The sequence below is a fragment of the Myxine glutinosa genome, unplaced genomic scaffold (assembly GCF_964187855.1).
Source record: "Myxine glutinosa unplaced genomic scaffold, kmMyxGlut1.1 SCAFFOLD_2322, whole genome shotgun sequence".
NCBI classification, from domain to species: Eukaryota; Metazoa; Chordata; class Myxini; order Myxiniformes; family Myxinidae; genus Myxine; species Myxine glutinosa.
Window position 1 is genome coordinate 53,911 of NW_027618417.1, and position 20,020 is coordinate 73,930.

Consider the following 20,020-nt stretch of genomic DNA (forward strand, 5'->3'; position numbering starts at 1 on the left):
TAAGACATTTGAGCCCGATTAAGCCATTTGAGCCCGATTAAGCCATTTGAGCCCGTTTAAGCCATTTGAGCCTGATTAAGCCATTTTAGCCCGATTAAGCCATTTGAGCCCGATTAAGTCATTTGAGCCCGATTAAGCCATTTGAGCCCGATTAAGCCATTTGAGCCCGATTAAGCTATTTGAGCCCGATTAAGCCATTTGAGCCCGATTAAGCCATTTGAGCCCGATTAAGCCATTTTAGCCCGATTAAGCCATTTGAGCCCGATTAAGCCATTTTAGCCAGATTAAGCCATTTGAGCCCGATTAAGCCATTTGAGCCCGATTAAGCCATTTTAGCCCGATTAAGCCATTTGAGCCCGATTAAGCCATTTGAGCCCGATTAAGACATTTGAGCCCGATTAAGCCATTTGAGCCCGATTAAGCCATTTGAGCCCGTTTAAGCCATTTGAGCCTGATTAAGCCATTTTAGCCCGATTAAGCCATTTGAGCCCGATTAAGTCATTTGAGCCCGATTAAGCCATTTGAGCCCGATTAAGCCATTTGAGCCCGATTAAGCTATTTGAGCCCGATTAAGCCATTTGAGCCCGATTAAGCCATTTTAGCCCGATTAAGCCATTTGAGCCCCGATTAAGCCATTTTAGCCAGATTAAGACATTTTAGCCCGATTAAGCCATTTTGGCCCGATTAAGCCATTTTAGCCCGATTAAGCCATTTTAGCCCGATTAAGCCATTGAGCCCGATTAAGCCATTTTAGCCCGATTAAGCCATTTTAGCCCGATTAAGCCATTTTAGCCCGATTAAGCCATTTGAGCCCGATTAAGCCATTTTAGCCCGATTAAGCCATTTGATCCCGATTAAGCCATTTGATCCCAATTAAGCCATTTGAGCCAAATTAAGCCATTTTGGCCCGATTAAGCCATTTTGGCCCGATTAAGCCATTTTAGCCCGATTAAGCCATTTGAGCCCGATTAAGCCATTTGAGCCCGATTAAGCCATTTTAGCCCGATTAAGCCATTTTAGCCCGATTAAGCCATTTGAGCCCATTTAAGCCTTTTGAGCCCGATTAAGCCATTTGAGCCCGATTAAGCCATTTTAGCCCGATTAAGCCATTTTAGCCCGATTAAGCCATTTGAGCCCGATTAAGCCATTTGAGCCTGATTAAGCCATTTTAGCCTGATTAAGCCATTTTAGCCCGATTAAGCCATTTGAGCCCGATTAAGCCATTTTAGCCAGATTAAGCCATTTTAGCCCGATTAAGCCATTTTAGCCCGATTAAGCCATTTTAGCCCGATTAAGCCATTTTAGCCCGATTAAGCCATTTTTGCCCGAATAAGCCATTTTAGCCCGATTAAGCCATTTTAGCCTGATTAAGCCATTTTAGCCCGATTAAGCCATTTTAGCCCGATTAAGCCATTTTAGCCCGATTAAGCCATTTTTGCCCGAATAAGCCATTTTAGCCTGATTAAGCCATTTTAGCCTGATTAAGCCATTTTAGCCCGATTAAGCCATTTTAGCCCGATTAAGCCATTTTAGCCATTTTAGCCCGATTAAGCCATTTTAGCCCGATTAAGCCATTTTAGCCTGATTAGCCATTTTTGCCCGAATAAGCCATTTTAGCCTGATTAAGCCATTTTAGCCCGATTAAGCCATTTTAGCCATTTTAGCCCGATTAAGCCATTTTAGCCCGATTAAGCCATTTTAGCCCGATTAAGCCATTTTAGCCATTTTAGCCCGATGAAGCCATTTTAGCCCGATTAAGCCATTTTAGCCCGATTAAGCCATTTTAGCCATTTTAGCCCGATTAAGCCATTTTAGCCCGATTAAGCCATTTTAGCCCGATTAAGCCATTTTAGCCCGATTAAGCCATTTTAGCCCGATTAAGCCATTTTAGCCCGATTAAGCCATTTTAGCCCGATTAAGCCATTTTAGGCCGATTAAGCCATTTTAGCCCGATTAAGCCATTTTAGCCCGATTAAGCCATTTTAGCCCGATTAGGCCATTTTAGCCAGATTAGGCCATTTTAGCCCGATTAAGCCATTTTAGCCGGATTAAGCCATTTGAGCCCGATTAAGCCATTTGAGCCCGATTAAGCCATTTTAGCCCGATTAAGCCATTTTAGGCCGATTAAGCCATTTTAGCCCGATTAAGCCATTTTAGCCCGATTAAGCCATTTTAGCCCGATTAGGCCATTTTAGCCAGATTAGGCCATTTTAGCCCGATTAAGCCATTTTAGCCGGATTAAGCCATTTGAGCCCGATTAAGCCATTTGAGCCCGATTAAGCCATTTGAGCCCGATTAAGCCATTTGAGCCCGATTAAGCCATTTTAGCCCGATTAAGCCATTTTAGCCCGATTAAGCCATTTTAGCCCGATTAAGCCATTTTAGCTCGATTAAGCCATTTGAGCCCGATTAAGCCATTTTAGCCCGATTAAGCCATTTTAGCCCGATTAAGCCATTTGAGCCCGATTAAGCCAATTTCGCCCGATTAAGCCATTTGAGCCCGATTAAGCCATTTTAGCCCGATTAAGCCATTTTAGCCCGATTAAGCCATGTTAGCCCGATTAGGCCATTTTAGCCCGATTAGGCCATTTTAGCCCGATTAAGCCATTTTAGCCCGATTAAGCCATTTGAGCCCGATTAAGCCATTTTAGCCCGATTAAGCCATTTTAGCCCGATTAAGCCATGTTAGCCCGATTAGGCCATTTTAGCCCGATTAGGCCATTTTAGCCCGATTAAGCCATTTGAGCCCGATTAAGCCATTTTAGCCCGATTAAGCCATTTTAGCCCGATTAAGCCATGTTAGCCCGATTAAGCCATTTTAGCCCGATTAAGCCATTTTAGCCCGATTAAGCCATTTGAGCCCGATTAAGCCATTTTAGCCCGATTAAGCCATTTGAGCCCATTTAAGCCTTTTGAGCCCGATTAAGCCATTTGAGCCCGATTAAGCCATTTTAGCCCGATTAAGCCATTTTAGCCCGATTAAGCCATTTGAGCCCGATTAAGCCATTTGAGCCTGATTAAGCCATTTTAGCCTGATTAAGCCATTTTAGCCCGATTAAGCCATTTGAGCCCGATTAAGCCATTTTAGCCAGATTAAGCCATTTTAGCCCGATTAAGCCATTTTAGCCCGATTAAGCCATTTTAGCCCGATTAAGCCATTTTAGCCCGATTAAGCCATTTTTGCCCGAATAAGCCATTTTAGCCCGATTAAGCCATTTTAGCCTGATTAAGCCATTTTAGCCCGATTAAGCCATTTTAGCCCGATTAAGCCATTTTAGCCCGATTAAGCCATTTTTGCCCGAATAAGCCATTTTAGCCTGATTAAGCCATTTTAGCCTGATTAAGCCATTTTAGCCGATTAAGCCATTTTAGCCCGATTAAGCCATTTTAGCCATTTTAGCCCGATTAAGCCATTTTAGCCCGATTAAGCCATTTTAGCCCGATTAAGCCATTTTAGCCCGATTAAGCCATTTTAGCCATTTTAGCCAGATGAAGCCATTTTAGCCCGATTAAGCCATTTTAGCCCGATTAAGCCATTTTAGCCATTTTAGCCCGATTAAGCCATTTTAGCCCGATTAAGCCATTTTAGCCCGATTAAGCCATTTTAGCCCGATTAAGCCATTTTAGCCCGATTAAGCCATTTTAGCCCGATTAAGCCATTTTAGCCCGATTAAGCCATTTTAGGCCGATTAAGCCATTTTAGCCCGATTAAGCCATTTTAGCCCGATTAAGCCATTTTAGCCCGATTAGGCCATTTTAGCCAGATTAGGCCATTTTAGCCCGATTAAGCCATTTTAGCCGGATTAAGCCATTTGAGCCCGATTAAGCCATTTGAGCCCGATTAAGCCATTTTAGCCCGATTAAGCCATTTTAGGCCGATTAAGCCATTTTAGCCCGATTAAGCCATTTTAGCCCGATTAAGCCATTTTAGCCCGATTAGGCCATTTTAGCCAGATTAGGCCATTTTAGCCCGATTAAGCCATTTTAGCCAGATTAGGCCATTTGAGCCCGATTAAGCCATTTGAGCCCGATTAAGCCATTTGAGCCCGATTAAGCCATTTTAGCCCGATTAAGCCATTTTAGCCCGATTAAGCCATTTTAGCCCGATTAAGCCATTTTAGCCCGATTAAGCCATTTTAGCCATTTTAGCCCGATTAAGCCATTTTAGCCCGATTAAGCCATTTTAGCCCGATTAAGCCATTTTAGCCTGATTAAGCCATTTTAGCCCGATTAAGCCATTTTAGCCCGATTAAGCCATTTTAGCCCGATTAAGCCATTTTAGCCCGATTAAGCCATTTTAGCCCGATTAAGCCATTTTAGCTCGATTAAGCCATTTGAGCCCGATTAAGCCATTTTAGCCCGATTAAGCCATTTTAGCCCGATTAAGCCATTTGAGCCCGATTAAGCCAATTTCGCCCGATTAAGCCATTTGAGCCCGATTAAGCCATTTTAGCCCCATTAAGCCATTTTAGCCCGATTAAGCCATTTTAGGCCGATTAAGATATTTTAGCCCGATTAAGCCATTTTAGCCCGATTAAGCCATTTTAGCCCGATTAAGCAATTTTAGCCTGATTAAGCCATTTTAGCCCGATTAAGCCATTTTAGCCCGATTAAGCCATTTGAGCCCGATTAAGCCTTTTTAGTCCGATTAAGCCATTTGAGCCCGATTAAGCCATTTTAGCCCGATTAAGCCATTTTAGCCCGATTAAGCCATTTTAGCCCGATTAAGCCATTTTAGCCCGATTAAGCCATTTTAGCCCCATTAAGCCATTTTAGCCCGATTAAGCCATTTTAGCCCGATTAAGCCATGTTAGCCCGATTAGGCCATTTTAGCCCGATTAGGCCATTTTAGCCCGATTAAGCCATTTTAGCCCGATTAAGCCATTTGAGCCCGATTAAGCCATTTTAGCCCGATTAAGCCATTTTAGCCCGATTAAGCCATGTTAGCCCGATTAGGCCATTTTAGCCCGATTAGGCCATTTTAGCCCGATTAAGCCATTTGAGCCCGATTAAGCCATTTTAGCCCGATTAAGCCATTTTAGCCCGATTAAGCCATGTTAGCCCGATTAAGCCATTTTAGCCCGATTAAGCCATTTTAGCCCGATTAAGCCATTTGAGCCCGATTAAGCCATTTGAGCCCGATTAAGCCATTTGAGCCCGATTAAGCCATTTGAGCCCGATTAATCCATTTTAGCCCGATTAAGCCATTTTAGCCCGATTAAGCCATTTGAGCCCGATTAAGCCATTTTAGCCCGATTAAGCCATTTTAGCCCGATTAAGCCATTTTAGCCCGATTAGGCCATTTTAGCCAGATTAGGCCATTTTAGCCCGATTAAGCCATTTTAGCCGGATTAAGCCATTTGAGCCCGATTAAGCCATTTTAGCCCGATTAAGCCATTTGAGCCCGATTAAGCCATTTGAGCCCGATTAAGCCATTTGAGCCCGATTAAGACATTTGAGCCCGATTAAGCCATTTGAGCCCGATTAAGCCATTTGAGCCCGTTTAAGCCATTTGAGCCTGATTAAGCCATTTTAGCCCGATTAAGCCATTTGAGCCCGATTAAGTCATTTGAGCCCGATTAAGCCATTTGAGCCCGATTAAGCCATTTGAGCCCGATTAAGCTATTTGAGCCCGATTAAGCCATTTGAGCCCGATTAAGCCATTTGAGCCTGATTAAGCCATTTTAGCCCGATTAAGCCATTTGAGCCCGATTAAGTCATTTGAGCCCGATTAAGCCATTTGAGCCCGATTAAGCCATTTGAGCCCGATTAAGCTATTTGAGCCCGATTAAGCCATTTGAGCCCGATTAAGCCATTTGAGCCCGATTAAGCCATTTTAGCCCGATTAAGCCATTTGAGCCCGATTAAGCCATTTTAGCCAGATTAAGCCATTTGAGCCCGATTAAGCCATTTGAGCCCGATTAAGCCATTTTAGCCCGATTAAGCCATTTGAGCCCGATTAAGCCATTTGAGCCCGATTAAGCCATTTTAGCCAGATTAAGCCATTTGAGCCCGATTAAGCCATTTGAGCCCGATTAAGCCATTTTAGCCCGATTAAGCCATTTGAGCCCGATTAAGCCATTTGAGCCCGATTAAGACATTTGAGCCCGATTAAGCCATTTGAGCCCGATTAAGCCATTTGAGCCCGTTTAAGCCATTTGAGCCTGATTAAGCCATTTTAGCCCGATTAAGCCATTTGAGCCCGATTAAGTCATTTGAGCCCGATTAAGCCATTTGAGCCCGATTAAGCCATTTGAGCCCGATTAAGCTATTTGAGCCCGATTAAGCCATTTGAGCCCGATTAAGCCATTTTAGCCCGATTAAGCCATTTGAGCCCGATTAAGCCATTTTAGCCAGATTAAGCCATTTTAGCCCGATTAAGCCATTTTGGCCCGATTAAGCCATTTTAGCCCGATTAAGCCATTTTAGCCCGATTAAGCCATTTTAGCCGGATTAAGCCATTTGAGCCCGATTAAGCCATTTTAGCCCGATTAAGCCATTTGAGCCCGATTAAGCCATTTGAGCCCGATTAAGCCATTTGAGCCCGATTAAGACATTTGAGCCCGATTAAGCCATTTGAGCCCGATTAAGCCATTTGAGCCCGTTTAAGCCATTTGAGCCTGATTAAGCCATTTTAGCCCGATTAAGCCATTTGAGCCCGATTAAGTCATTTGAGCCCGATTAAGCCATTTGAGCCCGATTAAGCCATTTGAGCCCGATTAAGCTATTTGAGCCCGATTAAGCCATTTGAGCCCGATTAAGCCATTTGAGCCTGATTAAGCCATTTTAGCCCGATTAAGCCATTTGAGCCCGATTAAGTCATTTGAGCCCGATTAAGCCATTTGAGCCCGATTAAGCCATTTGAGCCCGATTAAGCTATTTGAGCCCGATTAAGCCATTTGAGCCCGATTAAGCCATTTGAGCCCGATTAAGCCATTTTAGCCCGATTAAGCCATTTGAGCCCGATTAAGCCATTTTAGCCAGATTAAGCCATTTGAGCCCGATTAAGCCATTTGAGCCCGATTAAGCCATTTTAGCCCGATTAAGCCATTTGAGCCCGATTAAGCCATTTGAGCCCGATTAAGCCATTTTAGCCAGATTAAGCCATTTGAGCCCGATTAAGCCATTTGAGCCCGATTAAGCCATTTTAGCCCGATTAAGCCATTTGAGCCCGATTAAGCCATTTGAGCCCGATTAAGACATTTGAGCCCGATTAAGCCATTTGAGCCCGATTAAGCCATTTGAGCCCGTTTAAGCCATTTGAGCCTGATTAAGCCATTTTAGCCCGATTAAGCCATTTGAGCCCGATTAAGTCATTTGAGCCCGATTAAGCCATTTGAGCCCGATTAAGCCATTTGAGCCCGATTAAGCTATTTGAGCCCGATTAAGCCATTTGAGCCCGATTAAGCCATTTTAGCCCGATTAAGCCATTTGAGCCCGATTAAGCCATTTTAGCCAGATTAAGCCATTTTAGCCCGATTAAGCCATTTTGGCCCGATTAAGCCATTTTAGCCCGATTAAGCCATTTTAGCCCGATTAAGCCATTTGAGCCCGATTAAGCCATTTTAGCCCGATTAAGCCATTTGATCCCGATTAAGCCATTTGATCCCAATTAAGCCATTTGAGCCAAATTAAGCCATTTTGGCCCGATTAAGCCATTTTGGCCCGATTAAGCCATTTTAGCCCGATTAAGCCATTTGAGCCCGATTAAGCCATTTGAGCCCGATTAAGCCATTTTAGCCCGATTAAGCCATTTTAGCCCGATTAAGCCATTTGAGCCCATTTAAGCCTTTTGAGCCCGATTAAGCCATTTGAGCCCGATTAAGCCATTTTAGCCCGATTAAGCCATTTTAGCCCGATTAAGCCATTTGAGCCCGATTAAGCCATTTGAGCCTGATTAAGCCATTTTAGCCTGATTAAGCCATTTTAGCCCGATTAAGCCATTTGAGCCCGATTAAGCCATTTTAGCCAGATTAAGCCATTTTAGCCCGATTAAGCCATTTTAGCCCGATTAAGCCATTTTAGCCCGATTAAGCCATTTTAGCCCGATTAAGCCATTTTTGCCCGAATAAGCCATTTTAGCCCGATTAAGCCATTTTAGCCTGATTAAGCCATTTTAGCCCGATTAAGCCATTTTAGCCCGATTAAGCCATTTTAGCCCGATTAAGCCATTTTTGCCCGAATAAGCCATTTTAGCCTGATTAAGCCATTTTAGCCTGATTAAGCCATTTTAGCCCGATTAAGCCATTTTAGCCCGATTAAGCCATTTTAGCCATTTTAGCCCGATTAAGCCATTTTAGCCCGATTAAGCCATTTTAGCCTGATTAGCCATTTTTGCCCGAATAAGCCATTTTAGCCTGATTAAGCCATTTTAGCCCGATTAAGCCATTTTAGCCATTTTAGCCCGATTAAGCCATTTTAGCCCGATTAAGCCATTTTAGCCCGATTAAGCCATTTTAGCCATTTTAGCCCGATGAAGCCATTTTAGCCCGATTAAGCCATTTTAGCCCGATTAAGCCATTTTAGCCATTTTAGCCCGATTAAGCCATTTTAGCCCGATTAAGCCATTTTAGCCCGATTAAGCCATTTTAGCCCGATTAAGCCATTTTAGCCCGATTAAGCCATTTTAGCCCGATTAAGCCATTTTAGCCCGATTAAGCCATTTTAGGCCGATTAAGCCATTTTAGCCCGATTAAGCCATTTTAGCCCGATTAAGCCATTTTAGCCCGATTAAGCCATTTTAGCCCGATTAAGCCATTTTAGCCCGATTAAGCCATTTTAGCCCGATTAAGCCATTTTAGGCCGATTAAGCCATTTTAGCCCGATTAAGCCATTTTAGCCCGATTAAGCCATTTTAGCCCGATTAAGCCATTTTAGCCCGATTAAGCCATTTTAGCCCGATTAAGCCATTTTAGGCCGATTAAGCCATTTTAGCCCGATTAAGCCATTTTAGCCCGATTAAGCCATTTTAGCCCGATTAGGCCATTTTAGCCAGATTAGGCCATTTTAGCCCGATTAAGCCATTTTAGCCGGATTAAGCCATTTGAGCCCGATTAAGCCATTTGAGCCCGATTAAGCCATTTTAGCCCGATTAAGCCATTTTAGGCCGATTAAGCCATTTTAGCCCGATTAGGCCATTTTAGCCAGATTAGGCCATTTTAGCCGGATTAAGCCATTTGAGCCCGATTAAGCCATTTGAGCCCGATTAAGCCATTTTAGCCCGATTAAGCCATTTTAGCCCGATTAAGCCATTTTAGCCCGATTAGGCCATTTTAGCCAGATTAGGCCATTTTAGCCCGATTAAGCCATTTTAGCCGGATTAAGCCATTTGAGCCCGATTAAGCCATTTGAGCCCGATTAAGCCATTTGAGCCCGATTAAGCCATTTGAGCCCGATTAAGCCATTTTAGCCCGATTAAGCCATTTTAGCCCGATTAAGCCATTTTAGCCCGATTAAGCCATTTTAGCTCGATTAAGCCATTTGAGCCCGATTAAGCCATTTTAGCCCGATTAAGCCATTTTAGCCCGATTAAGCCATTTGAGCCCGATTAAGCCAATTTCGCCCGATTAAGCCATTTGAGCCCGATTAAGCCATTTTAGCCCCATTAAGCCATTTTAGCCCGATTAAGCCATTTTAGGCCGATTAAGATATTTTAGCCCGATTAAGCCATTTTAGCCCGATTAAGCCATTTTAGCCCGATTAAGCAATTTTAGCCTGATTAAGCCATTTTAGCCCGATTAAGCCATTTTAGCCCGATTAAGCCATTTGAGCCCGATTAAGCCTTTTTAGTCCGATTAAGCCATTTGAGCCCGATTAAGCCATTTTAGCCCGATTAAGCCATTTTAGCCCGATTAAGCCATTTTAGCCCGATTAAGCCATTTTAGCCCGATTAAGCCATTTTAGCCCGATTAAGCCATTTTAGCCCGATTAAGCCATTTTAGCCCGATTAAGCCATTTTAGCCCGATTAAGCCATGTTAGCCCGATTAGGCCATTTTAGCCCGATTAGGCCATTTTAGCCCGATTAAGCCATTTTAGCCCGATTAAGCCATTTGAGCCCGATTAAGCCATTTTAGCCCGATTAAGCCATTTTAGCCCGATTAAGCCATGTTAGCCCGATTAGGCCATTTTAGCCCGATTAGGCCATTTTAGCCCGATTAAGCCATTTGAGCCCGATTAAGCCATTTTAGCCCGATTAAGCCATTTTAGCCCGATTAAGCCATGTTAGCCCGATTAAGCCATTTTAGCCCGATTAAGCCATTTTAGCCCGATTAAGCCATTTGAGCCCGATTAAGCCATTTGAGCCCGATTAAGCCATTTGAGCCCGATTAAGCCATTTGAGCCCGATTAATCCATTTTAGCCCGATTAAGCCATTTTAGCCCGATTAAGCCATTTGAGCCCGATTAAGCCATTTTAGCCCGATTAAGCCATTTGAGCCCGATTAAGCCATTTTAGCCCGATTAAGCCATTTTAGCCCGATTAGGCCATTTTAGCCAGATTAGGCCATTTTAGCCCGATTAAGCCATTTTAGCCGGATTAAGCCATTTGAGCCCGATTAAGCCATTTTAGCCCGATTAAGCCATTTGAGCCCGATTAAGCCATTTGAGCCCGATTAAGCCATTTTAGCCCGATTAAGCCATTTTAGCCCGATTAAGCCATTTTAGCCCGATTAAGCCATTTTAGCTCGATTAAGCCATTTGAGCCCGATTAAGCCATTTGAGCCCGATTAAGCCATTTGAGCCCGATTAAGCCATTTTAGCCCGATTAAGCCATTTGAGCCCGATTAAGCCATTTTAGCCAGATTAAGCCATTTGAGCCCGATTAAGCCATTTGAGCCCGATTAAGCCATTTGAGCCCGATTAAGCCATTTGAGCCCGATTAAGCCATTTGAGCCCGATTAAGACATTTGAGCCCGATTAAGCCATTTGAGCCCGATTAAGCCATTTTAGCCCGATTAAGACATTTGAGCCCGATTAAGCCATTTGAGCCCGATTAAGCCATTTGAGCCCGATTAAGCCATTTTAGCCCGATTAAGCCATTTGAGCCCGATTAAGCCATTTGAGCCCGATTAAGCCATTTTAGCCTGATTAAGCCATTTGAGCCCGATTAAGCCATTTGAGCCCGATTAAGCCATTTGAGCCCGATTAAGCCATTTTAGCCCGATTAAGCCATTTTAGCCCGATTAAGCCATTTGAGCCCGATTAAGCCATTTTAGCCCGATTAAGCCATTTTAGCCCGATTAAGCCATTTGAGCCCGATTAAGTCATTTGAGCCCGATTAAGCCATTTGAGCCCGGTTAAGACATTTGAGCCCGATTAAGCCATTTGAGCCCGATTAAGCCATTTGAGCCCGATTAAGACATTTGAGCCCGATTAAGCAATTTGAGCCCGATTAAGCCATTTGAGCCCGATTAAGCCATTTTAGCCCGATTAAACCATTTGAGCCCGATTAAGCCATTTGAGCCCGATTAAGCCATTTGAGCCCGATTAAGCCATTTGAGCCCGATTAAGCCATTTGAGCCCGATTAAGCCATTTTAGCCCGATTAAGCCATTTGAGCCCGATTAAGCCATTTTAGCCCGATTAAGCCATTTGAGCCCGATTAAGCCATTTGAGCCCGATTAAGCCATTTGAGCCCGATTAAGCCATTTTAGCCCGATTAAGCCATTTTAGCCCGATTAAGCCATTTGAGCCCGATTAAGCCATTTTAGCCCGATTAAGCCATTTGAGCCCGATTAAGCCTTTTGAGCCCGATTAAGCCATTTTAGCCCGATTAAGCCATTTGAGCCCGATTAAGCCTTTTGAGCCCGATTAAGCCATTTGAGCCCGATTAAGCCATTTTAGCCCGATTAAGCTATTTGAGCCCGATTAAGCCATTTGAGCCCGATTAAGCCATTTGAGCCCGATTAAGCCATTTGAGCCCGATTAAGCCATTTTAGCCCGATTAAGCCATTTGAGCCCGATTAAGCCATTTGAGCCCGATTAAGCCATTTGAGCCCGATTAAGCCATTTGAGCCCGTTTAAGCCATTTGAGCCCGATTAAGCCATTTGAGCCCGATTAAGCCATTTTAGCCCGATTAAGCCATTTGAGCCCGATTAAGCCATTTGAGCCCGATTAAGCCATTTTAGCCCGATTAAGCCATTTGAGCCCGATTAAGCCATTTGAGCCCGATTAAGCCATTTGAGCCCGATTAAGCCATTTGAGCCCGTTTAAGCCATTTGAGCCTGATTAAGCCATTTGAGCCCGATTAAGCCATTTTAGCCCGATTAAGCCATTTGAGCCCGATTAAGTCATTTGAGCCCGATTAAGCCATTTTAGCCCGATTAAGCCATTTGAGCCCGATTAAGCCATTTGAGCCCGATTAAGCCATTTGAGCCCGATTAAGCCATTTTAGCCCGATTAAGCCATTTGAGCCCGTTTAAGCCATTTGAGCCTGATTAAGCCATTTGAGCCCGGTTAAGACATTTGAGCCCGATTAAGCCATTTGAGCCCGATTAAGCCATTTTAGCCCGATTAAGCCATTTGAGCCCGATTAAGCCATTTGAGCCCGATTAAGCCATTTGAGCCCGATTAAGCCATTTGAGCCCGTTTAAGCCATTTGAGCCTGATTTGAGCCGTTTAAGCCATTTGAGCCATTTGAGCCATTTGAGCCAGGAAACAATATCTCTCCGTTCTCAAGACCGAACTCTCTTATCTGTCTCCCTCTTCCAAATCCTGGTGGCGTCTGGTCAAATCCGTTTCTGGTGTTTGTTCCCCCTCCATCCCCTCCCTTACCTCAAACGGCTACACAGCTGACTCCGCACGTGAAAAAGCTGAATGCCTCAACTCTGTGTTTGCCTCTAAATCTTGTGTCCCAAACCCATCCATCTCTGTACCCCACCATACCCAGTCGTACCCTGCTGCTCCTGGACTCCGTGTCCTTTCCTCCTGACAAGGTGGAAAAGTTTCTGTCAACCCTCGACTCTGATTCTGCAACTGGACCCGACGGCATCAGCCCACGGGTCCTAAAATCCTGCTCTGCTGCTCTATCTCACCCTCTCTCTGTTCTCTTCACCCTCTCTTTTGCTCAAGGTCAACTGCCATCTGCTTGGAAATCAGCCAACATCACCGCTTTGCACAAAAAAGGTGCAAAAACAGATCCTAGCAACTACAGACCAATCAGCCTTCTCCCAATTATCAGCAAAGTCATGGAATCCATCATTGCTTCTGATATGAAATCTTTCCTCTTCTCCAATGGCTTGATCTCTGATCATCAATTTGGTTTCAGACCAGGTCACTCTACTCTGGACATGCTGCTTCTGCTGTCTCAACAATGGATGGAGGTCCTCAATGCCAAACAGGAAATTAGAGCTGTCTCCCTCGACATATCACGTGCCTTCGACACGGTCTGGCACCCCGCTCTGCTCACCAAACTCTCCTCCTTTGGTATCCATGGAAATCTCCACGCATGGCTGGCGGACTTCCTCTCTAGTCGTCGTCAACGTGTGGCCCTGAATGGTTTTCTCTCATCTCCTCTTCCTGTTCAGGCTGGAGTTCCCCAAGGCAGTGTTCTGGGCCCCGTGCTTTTTCTGGTCTTCATCAATGATCTCTCTGACTCTCTCGAAAATCCTCTCTATCTCTTTGCTGATGACTCCACTCTCTGCCGCTCCATTCCTCTTCCCTCAGATCGGCAGTCTGCTGCCTCCTCACTCTCTGAAGACCTGGACAAAATCACAGACTGGTCAAACAAGTGGAACATGTCTTTCAATCCTGACAAATCTCACACTCTTACTATGTCTCTCCGAAAAGATCGACTGGACAACCCTCCCATCTACTTTCTCAACAATCCTCTCCAAGAAGTTCTGTCGCTCAAGATTTTGGGTCTCACTATCTGCCATGATCTTTCTTGGGAAAACCACATTTCCAAGCTGGCCTCCAAAGCCAGTCGCCGACTGGGCATCCTCCGTCGTGCGAAGTCCTTCCTCGGTACACCTGAGCTCCTCACCACATACAAGGCTTTCATCCGCAGCTCAATGGAATACTGTTCTCCCCTATGGGCCGGTGCTCCTGCCTCACACCTAGCTCGGCTTCACGCTGTTGAAACCAAAGCTTTCAGAATTATTGGAATCTCCCGCGATGAAGCTATCTCTGAGGGCCTTTCACTCACTCACCGCAGGCAGGTAGGTGGTCTTTCTGTCTTCTACCGACTCCTCTCCGGCCTTGCACCCCCAGCTCTCTCTGTGCTCTGTCCCCCAAATATTCCTACAGGTCGCACAAGATCTGCCAGCAACCCTCTGATGGTTAAACTGCCGAAATCTCGGCTCTCCGCTCACCTTCACTCTTTCATTCCTCTTTTCTCCCGCCTCTGGAACAAACTCCCTCACTCCCTTCAATCCCACTCCTCCCTCCAGGTCTTTAAAACAGCTGTTCACCACCATCTCTTATCTTCCCCCATCCAAAACCTTGATCTTTTCTACCCCCGCTAATTCACCCCAGATCCACCTTGTTTGAAATTCCAACTTCTTTCCTGGAAGTCCTGGCAGTGTCCATATGTTTTATACCTCTCCCACTGCCCCCTTCCCACGCCCCCCCCCCCCCCCCAAAGCCCTCGCCCTCTCTCAGATCTCTCGATGTCTCCATGTCTCTCGGTCCCTGCTCTCAAATGTTGTGTTTGTGTCCTTCCCCCTCTCTCCCCATCTTGTCTACCGCTCCCTATGTTATATGTTTTATGTGTCGGTTTGTCTTTCTGTGTGTTCATGTGATTAATGTTCGCTCTTTCACGAGCCTCGATATTGTATACAAAAAAAAAAAAAAAAAAAAAAAAAAAAAGCCATTTGAGCCCGGTTAAGACATTTGAGCCCGATTAAGCCATTTGAGCCCGATTAAGCCATTTGAGCCCGATTAAGACATTTGAGCCCGATTAAGCCCTTTTAGCCCGATTAAGCCATTTTAGCCCGATTAAGCCGTTTGAGCCCGATTAAGTCATTTTAGCCCGATTAAGCCATTTTAGCCCGATTAAGCCATTTGAGCCCGATTAAGCCATTTGAGCCCGATTAAGCCATTTGAGCCCGATTAAGCCATTTGAGCCCGTTTAAGCCATTTGAGCCCGATTAAGCCATTTTAGCCCGATTAAGCCATTTTAGCCCGATTAAGCCGTTTGAGCCCGATTAAGTCATTTTAGCCCGATTAAGCCATTTTAGCCCGATTAAGCCATTTGAGCCCGATTAAGCCATTTGAGCCCGATTAAGCCATTTGAGCCCGATTAAGCCATTTGAGCCCGTTTAAGCCATTTGAGCCCGATTAAGCCATTTGAGCCCGATTAAGCCATTTTAGCCCGATTAAGCCATTTGAGCCCGATTAAGCCATTTGAGCCCGATTAAGCCATTTTAGCCCGATTAAGCCATTTGAGCCCGATTAAGCCATTTTAGCCCGATTAAGCCATTTTAGCCCGATTAAGCCATTTGAGCCCGATTAAGCCATTTGAGCCCGATTAAGCCATTTTAGCCCAATTAAGCCATTTGAGCCCGATTAAGCCATTTGAGCTCGATTAAGCCATTTGAGCCCGATTAAGCCATTTGAGCCCGATTAAGCCATTTGAGCCCGATTAAGCCATTTGAGCCCGTTTAAGCCATTTGAGCCCGATTAAGCCATTTGAGCCCGATTAAGCCATTTGAGCCCGGTTAAGACATTTGAGCCCGATTAAGCCATTTGAGCCCGATTAAGCCATTTGAGCCCGATTAAGACATTTGAGCCCGATTAAGCCATTTTAGCCCGATTAAGCCATTTTAGCCCGATTAAGCCGTTTGAGCCCGATTAAGTCATTTTAGCCCGATTAAGCCATTTTAGCCCGATTAAGCCATTTGAGCCCGATTAAGCCATTTGAGCCCGATTAAGCCATTTGAACCCGATTAAGCCATTTGAGCCCGTTTAAGCCATTTGAGCCCGATTAAGCCATTTGAGCCCGATTAAGCCATTTTAGCCCGATTAAGCCATTTGAGCCCGATTAAGCCATTTGAGCCCGATTAAGCCATTTTAGCCCGATTAAGCCATTTGAGCCCGATTAAGCCATTTGAGCCCGATTAAGCCATTTGAGCCCGATTAAGCCATTTTAGCCCGATTAAGCCATTTGAGCCCGATTAAGCCATTTTAGCCCGATTAAGCCATTTGAGCCCGTTTAAGCCATTTGAGCCCGATTAAGCCATTTGAGCCCGATTAAGCCATTTTAGCCCGATTAAGCCATTTGAGCCCGATTAAGCCATTTGAGCCCGATTAAGCCATTTTAGCCCGATTAAGCCATTTGAGCCCGGTTAAGCCATTTTAGCCGGATTAAGCCATTTTAGCCCAATTTAGCCATTTGAGCCCGATTAAGCCATTTGAGCCCGATTAAGCCATTTGAGCCCGATTAAGCCATTTGAGCCCGATTAAGCCATTTGAGCCCGATTAAGCCATTTGAGCTCGATTAAGCCATTTGAGCCCGATTAAGCCATTTGAGCCCGATTAAGCCATTTGAGCCCGATTAAGCCATTTGAGCCCGATTAAGCCATTTGAGCCCGATTAAGCCATTTTAGCCCGATTAAGCCATTTTAGCCCGATTAAGCCATTTGAGCCCGATTAAGCCATTTGAGCTCGATTAAGCCATTTGAGCCCGATTAAGCCATTTGAGCCCGTTTAAGCCATTTGAGCCCGATTAAGCCATTTGAGCCCGATTAAGCCATTTTAGCCCGATTAAGCCATTTGAGCCCGATTAAGCCATTTGAGCCCGATTAAGCCATTTTAGCCCGATTAAGCCATTTGAGCCCGATTAAGCCATTTTAGCCCGATTAAGCCATTTGAGCCCGTTTAAGCCATTTGAGCCCGATTAAGCCATTTGAGCCCGATTAAGCCATTTTAGCCCGATTAAGCCATTTGAGCCCGATTAAGCCATTTTAGCCCGATTAAGCCATTTGAGCCCGTTTAAGCCATTTGAGCCCGATTAAGCCATTTGAGCCCGATTAAGCCATTTTAGCCCGATTAAGCCATTTGAGCCCGATTAAGCCATTTGAGCCCGATTAAGCCATTTTAGCCCGATTAAGCCATTTTAGCCGGATTAAGCCATTTTAGCCTGATTAAGCCATTTTAGCCCGATTAAGCCATTTTAGCCCGATTAAGCCATTTGAGCTCGATTAAGCCATTTTAGCCCGATTAAGCCATTTTAGCCCGGTTAAGACATTTGAGCCCGATTAAGCCATTTGAGCCCGATTAAGCCATTTGAGCCCGATTAAGCCATTTGAGCCCGATTAAGCCATTTGAGCCCGATTAAGCCATTTGAGCCCGATTAAGCCATTTGAGCCCGATTAAGCCATTTGAGCTCGATTAAGCCATTTGAGCCCGATTAAGCTATTTGAGCCCGATTAAGCCATTTGAGCCCGATTAAGCCATTTGAGCCCGATTAAGCCATTTTAGCCCGATTAAGCCATTTTAGCCCGATTAAGCCATTTTAGCCCGATTAAGCCATTTTAGCCCGATTAAGCCATTTTTGCCCGAATAAGCCATTTTAGCCTGATTAAGCCATTTTAGCCCGATTAAGCCATTTTTGCCCGAATAAGCCATTTTAGCCTGATTAAGCCATTTTTGCCCGATTAAGCCATTTGAGCCCGATTAAGCCATTTGAGCCCGATTAAGCCATTTGAGCCCGATTAAGCCATTTTAGCCCGATTAAGCCATTTGAGCCCGATTAAGCCATTTTAGCCCGATTAAGCCATTTTAGCCCGATTAAGCCATTTTAGCCCGATTAAGGCATTTTAGCCCGATTAAGCCATTTTTGCCCGAATAAGCCATTTTAGCCTGATTAAGCCATTTTAGCCCGATTAAACCATTTTTGCCCGAATAAGCCATTTTAGCCTGATTAAGCCATTTTTGCCCGATTAAGCCATTTGAGCCCGATTAAGCCATTTGAGCCCGATTAAGCCATTTGAGCCCGATTAAGCCATTTTAGCCCGATTAAGCCATTTTAGCCCGATTAAGCCATTTGAGCCCGATTAAGCCATTTTAGCCCGATTAAGCTATTTTAGCCCGATTAAGCCATTTGAGCCCGATTAAGCCATTTTAGCCCGATTAAGCCATTTTAGCCCGATTAGGCCATTTTAGCCCGATTAAGCCATTTGAGCCCGATTAAGCCATTTGAGCCCGATTAAGCCATTTGAGCCCGTTTAAGCCATTTGAGCCTGATTAAGCCATTTGAGCCCGATTAAGCCATTTTAGCCCGATTAAGCCATTTGAGCCCGATTAAGTCATTTGAGCCCGATTAAGCCATTTTAGCCCGATTAAGCCATTTGAGCCCGATTAAGCCATTTGAGCCCGATTAAGCCATTTGAGCCCGATTAAGCCATTTGAGCCCGATTAAGCCATTTGAGCCCGATTAAGCCATTTGAGCCCGATTAAGCCATTTGAGCCCGTTTAAGCCATTTGAGCCTGATTAAGCCATTTGAGCCGGATTAAGCCATTTTAGCCCGATTAAGCCATTTGAGCCCGATTAAGCCATTTTAGCCCGATTAAGCCATTTTAGCCCGATTAAGCCATTTGAGCCCGATTAAGCCATTTGAGCCCGATTAAGCCATTTGAGCCCGATTAAGCCATTTGAGCCCGTTTAAGCCATTTGAGCCTGATTAAGCCATTTTAGCCCGATTAAGCCATTTGAGCCCGATTAAGTCATTTGAGCCCGATTAAGCCATTTGAGCCCGATTAAGCCATTTGAGCCCGATTAAGCTATTTGAGCCCGATTAAGCCATTTGAGCCCGATTAAGCCATTTTAGCCCGATTAAGCCATTTGAGCCCGATTAAGCCATTTTAGCCAGATTAAGCCATTTTAGCCCGATTAAGCCATTTTGGCCCGATTAAGCCATTTTAGCCCGATTAAGCCATTTTAGCCCGATTAAGCCATTTGAGCCCGATTAAGCCATTTTAGCCCGATTAAGCCATTTTAGCCCGATTAAGCCATTTTAGCCCGATTAAGCCATTTGAGCCCGATTAAGCCATTTTAGCCCGATTAAGCCATTTGATCCCGATTAAGCCATTTGATCCCAATTAAGCCATTTGAGCCAAATTAAGCCATTTTGGCCCGATTAAGCCATTTTGGCCCGATTAAGCCATTTTAGCCCGATTAAGCCATTTGAGCCCGATTAAGCCATTTGAGCCCGATTAAGCCATTTTAGCCCGATTAAGCCATTTTAGCCCGATTAAGCCATTTGAGCCCATTTAAGCCTTTTGAGCCCGATTAAGCCATTTGAGCCCGATTAAGCCATTTTAGCCCGATTAAGCCATTTTAGCCCGATTAAGCCATTTGAGCCCGATTAAGCCATTTGAGCCTGACGCATAAGGAAGAACGCTATTGGAAATTGGGTCGCCACGTCAAAATCCAATATGGCCGCCGCCATGTATGTCTGAACATTGTGAGCGGAATATCTTGAAAAATAAGCGAAGTACCAACTTCTAATCTGGTGTGTGGGTGTATCTAGGCATAAGGAAGAAAGCTATTGAAAATTGGGTCGCCACGTCAAAATCCAAGATGGCCGCCTTGCGTCTTCCACTTTGTCAACTCACATCACTTCACCGACGGGGGACCTAGGCGTAACGCTTGTTAAGAATTAAGATGCCGAGTATAAATAACAATGAATGTTTGAAATGCACGTTTCAATGTCGCTCTCTGTGACAGAAAAATTGAAGAAATAGCCAATCATTTCAAACTTCACCACGACGACCATTTTTATTAATAACATACGGGGTTGTTCCATTCACAAGGAACTCGCATACCGCTCCCTGAGCAACTCCTTTAGTCCCTTGCTCCGCTTCACACATGGCTTGGCAAGTGTGTTTTAAAGCGGTAGATACGGAACGTCTGGTTTTGCAAGTGATATAAATCCACATGAAAGGGTAAACGCCCCAGGTGTATAGCAATTATAATGTTCTGGGGTATGTTTTCAGTTACCAAGCAGCTAGCGAGCACTCGCCAAGCCAGCTGTTCCTTATAAACCATTTGGAATTGAGTGCTTGCTTGAGTGCAGACGC

At 44.6% G+C, this 20,020-nt stretch overlaps 1 protein-coding gene across 1 annotated transcript in view; it reads right to left on the bottom strand.

Annotated features, from left to right (window-relative positions):
- The window catches only part of LOC137416919 (uncharacterized), a gene marked incomplete at its 3' end in the record, with an annotated part of 58,031 nt that extends 38,315 nt beyond the window's left edge, over positions 1-19,716 (bottom strand). The window contains exon 1 of the mRNA XM_078769381.1: positions 19,643-19,716. Within this exon, the coding sequence (XP_078625507.1) occupies positions 19,643-19,716 (74 nt within the window). The remainder of the gene's footprint in view (positions 1-19,642) is intronic.
- Positions 19,717-20,020: the final 304 nt, after the last annotated feature.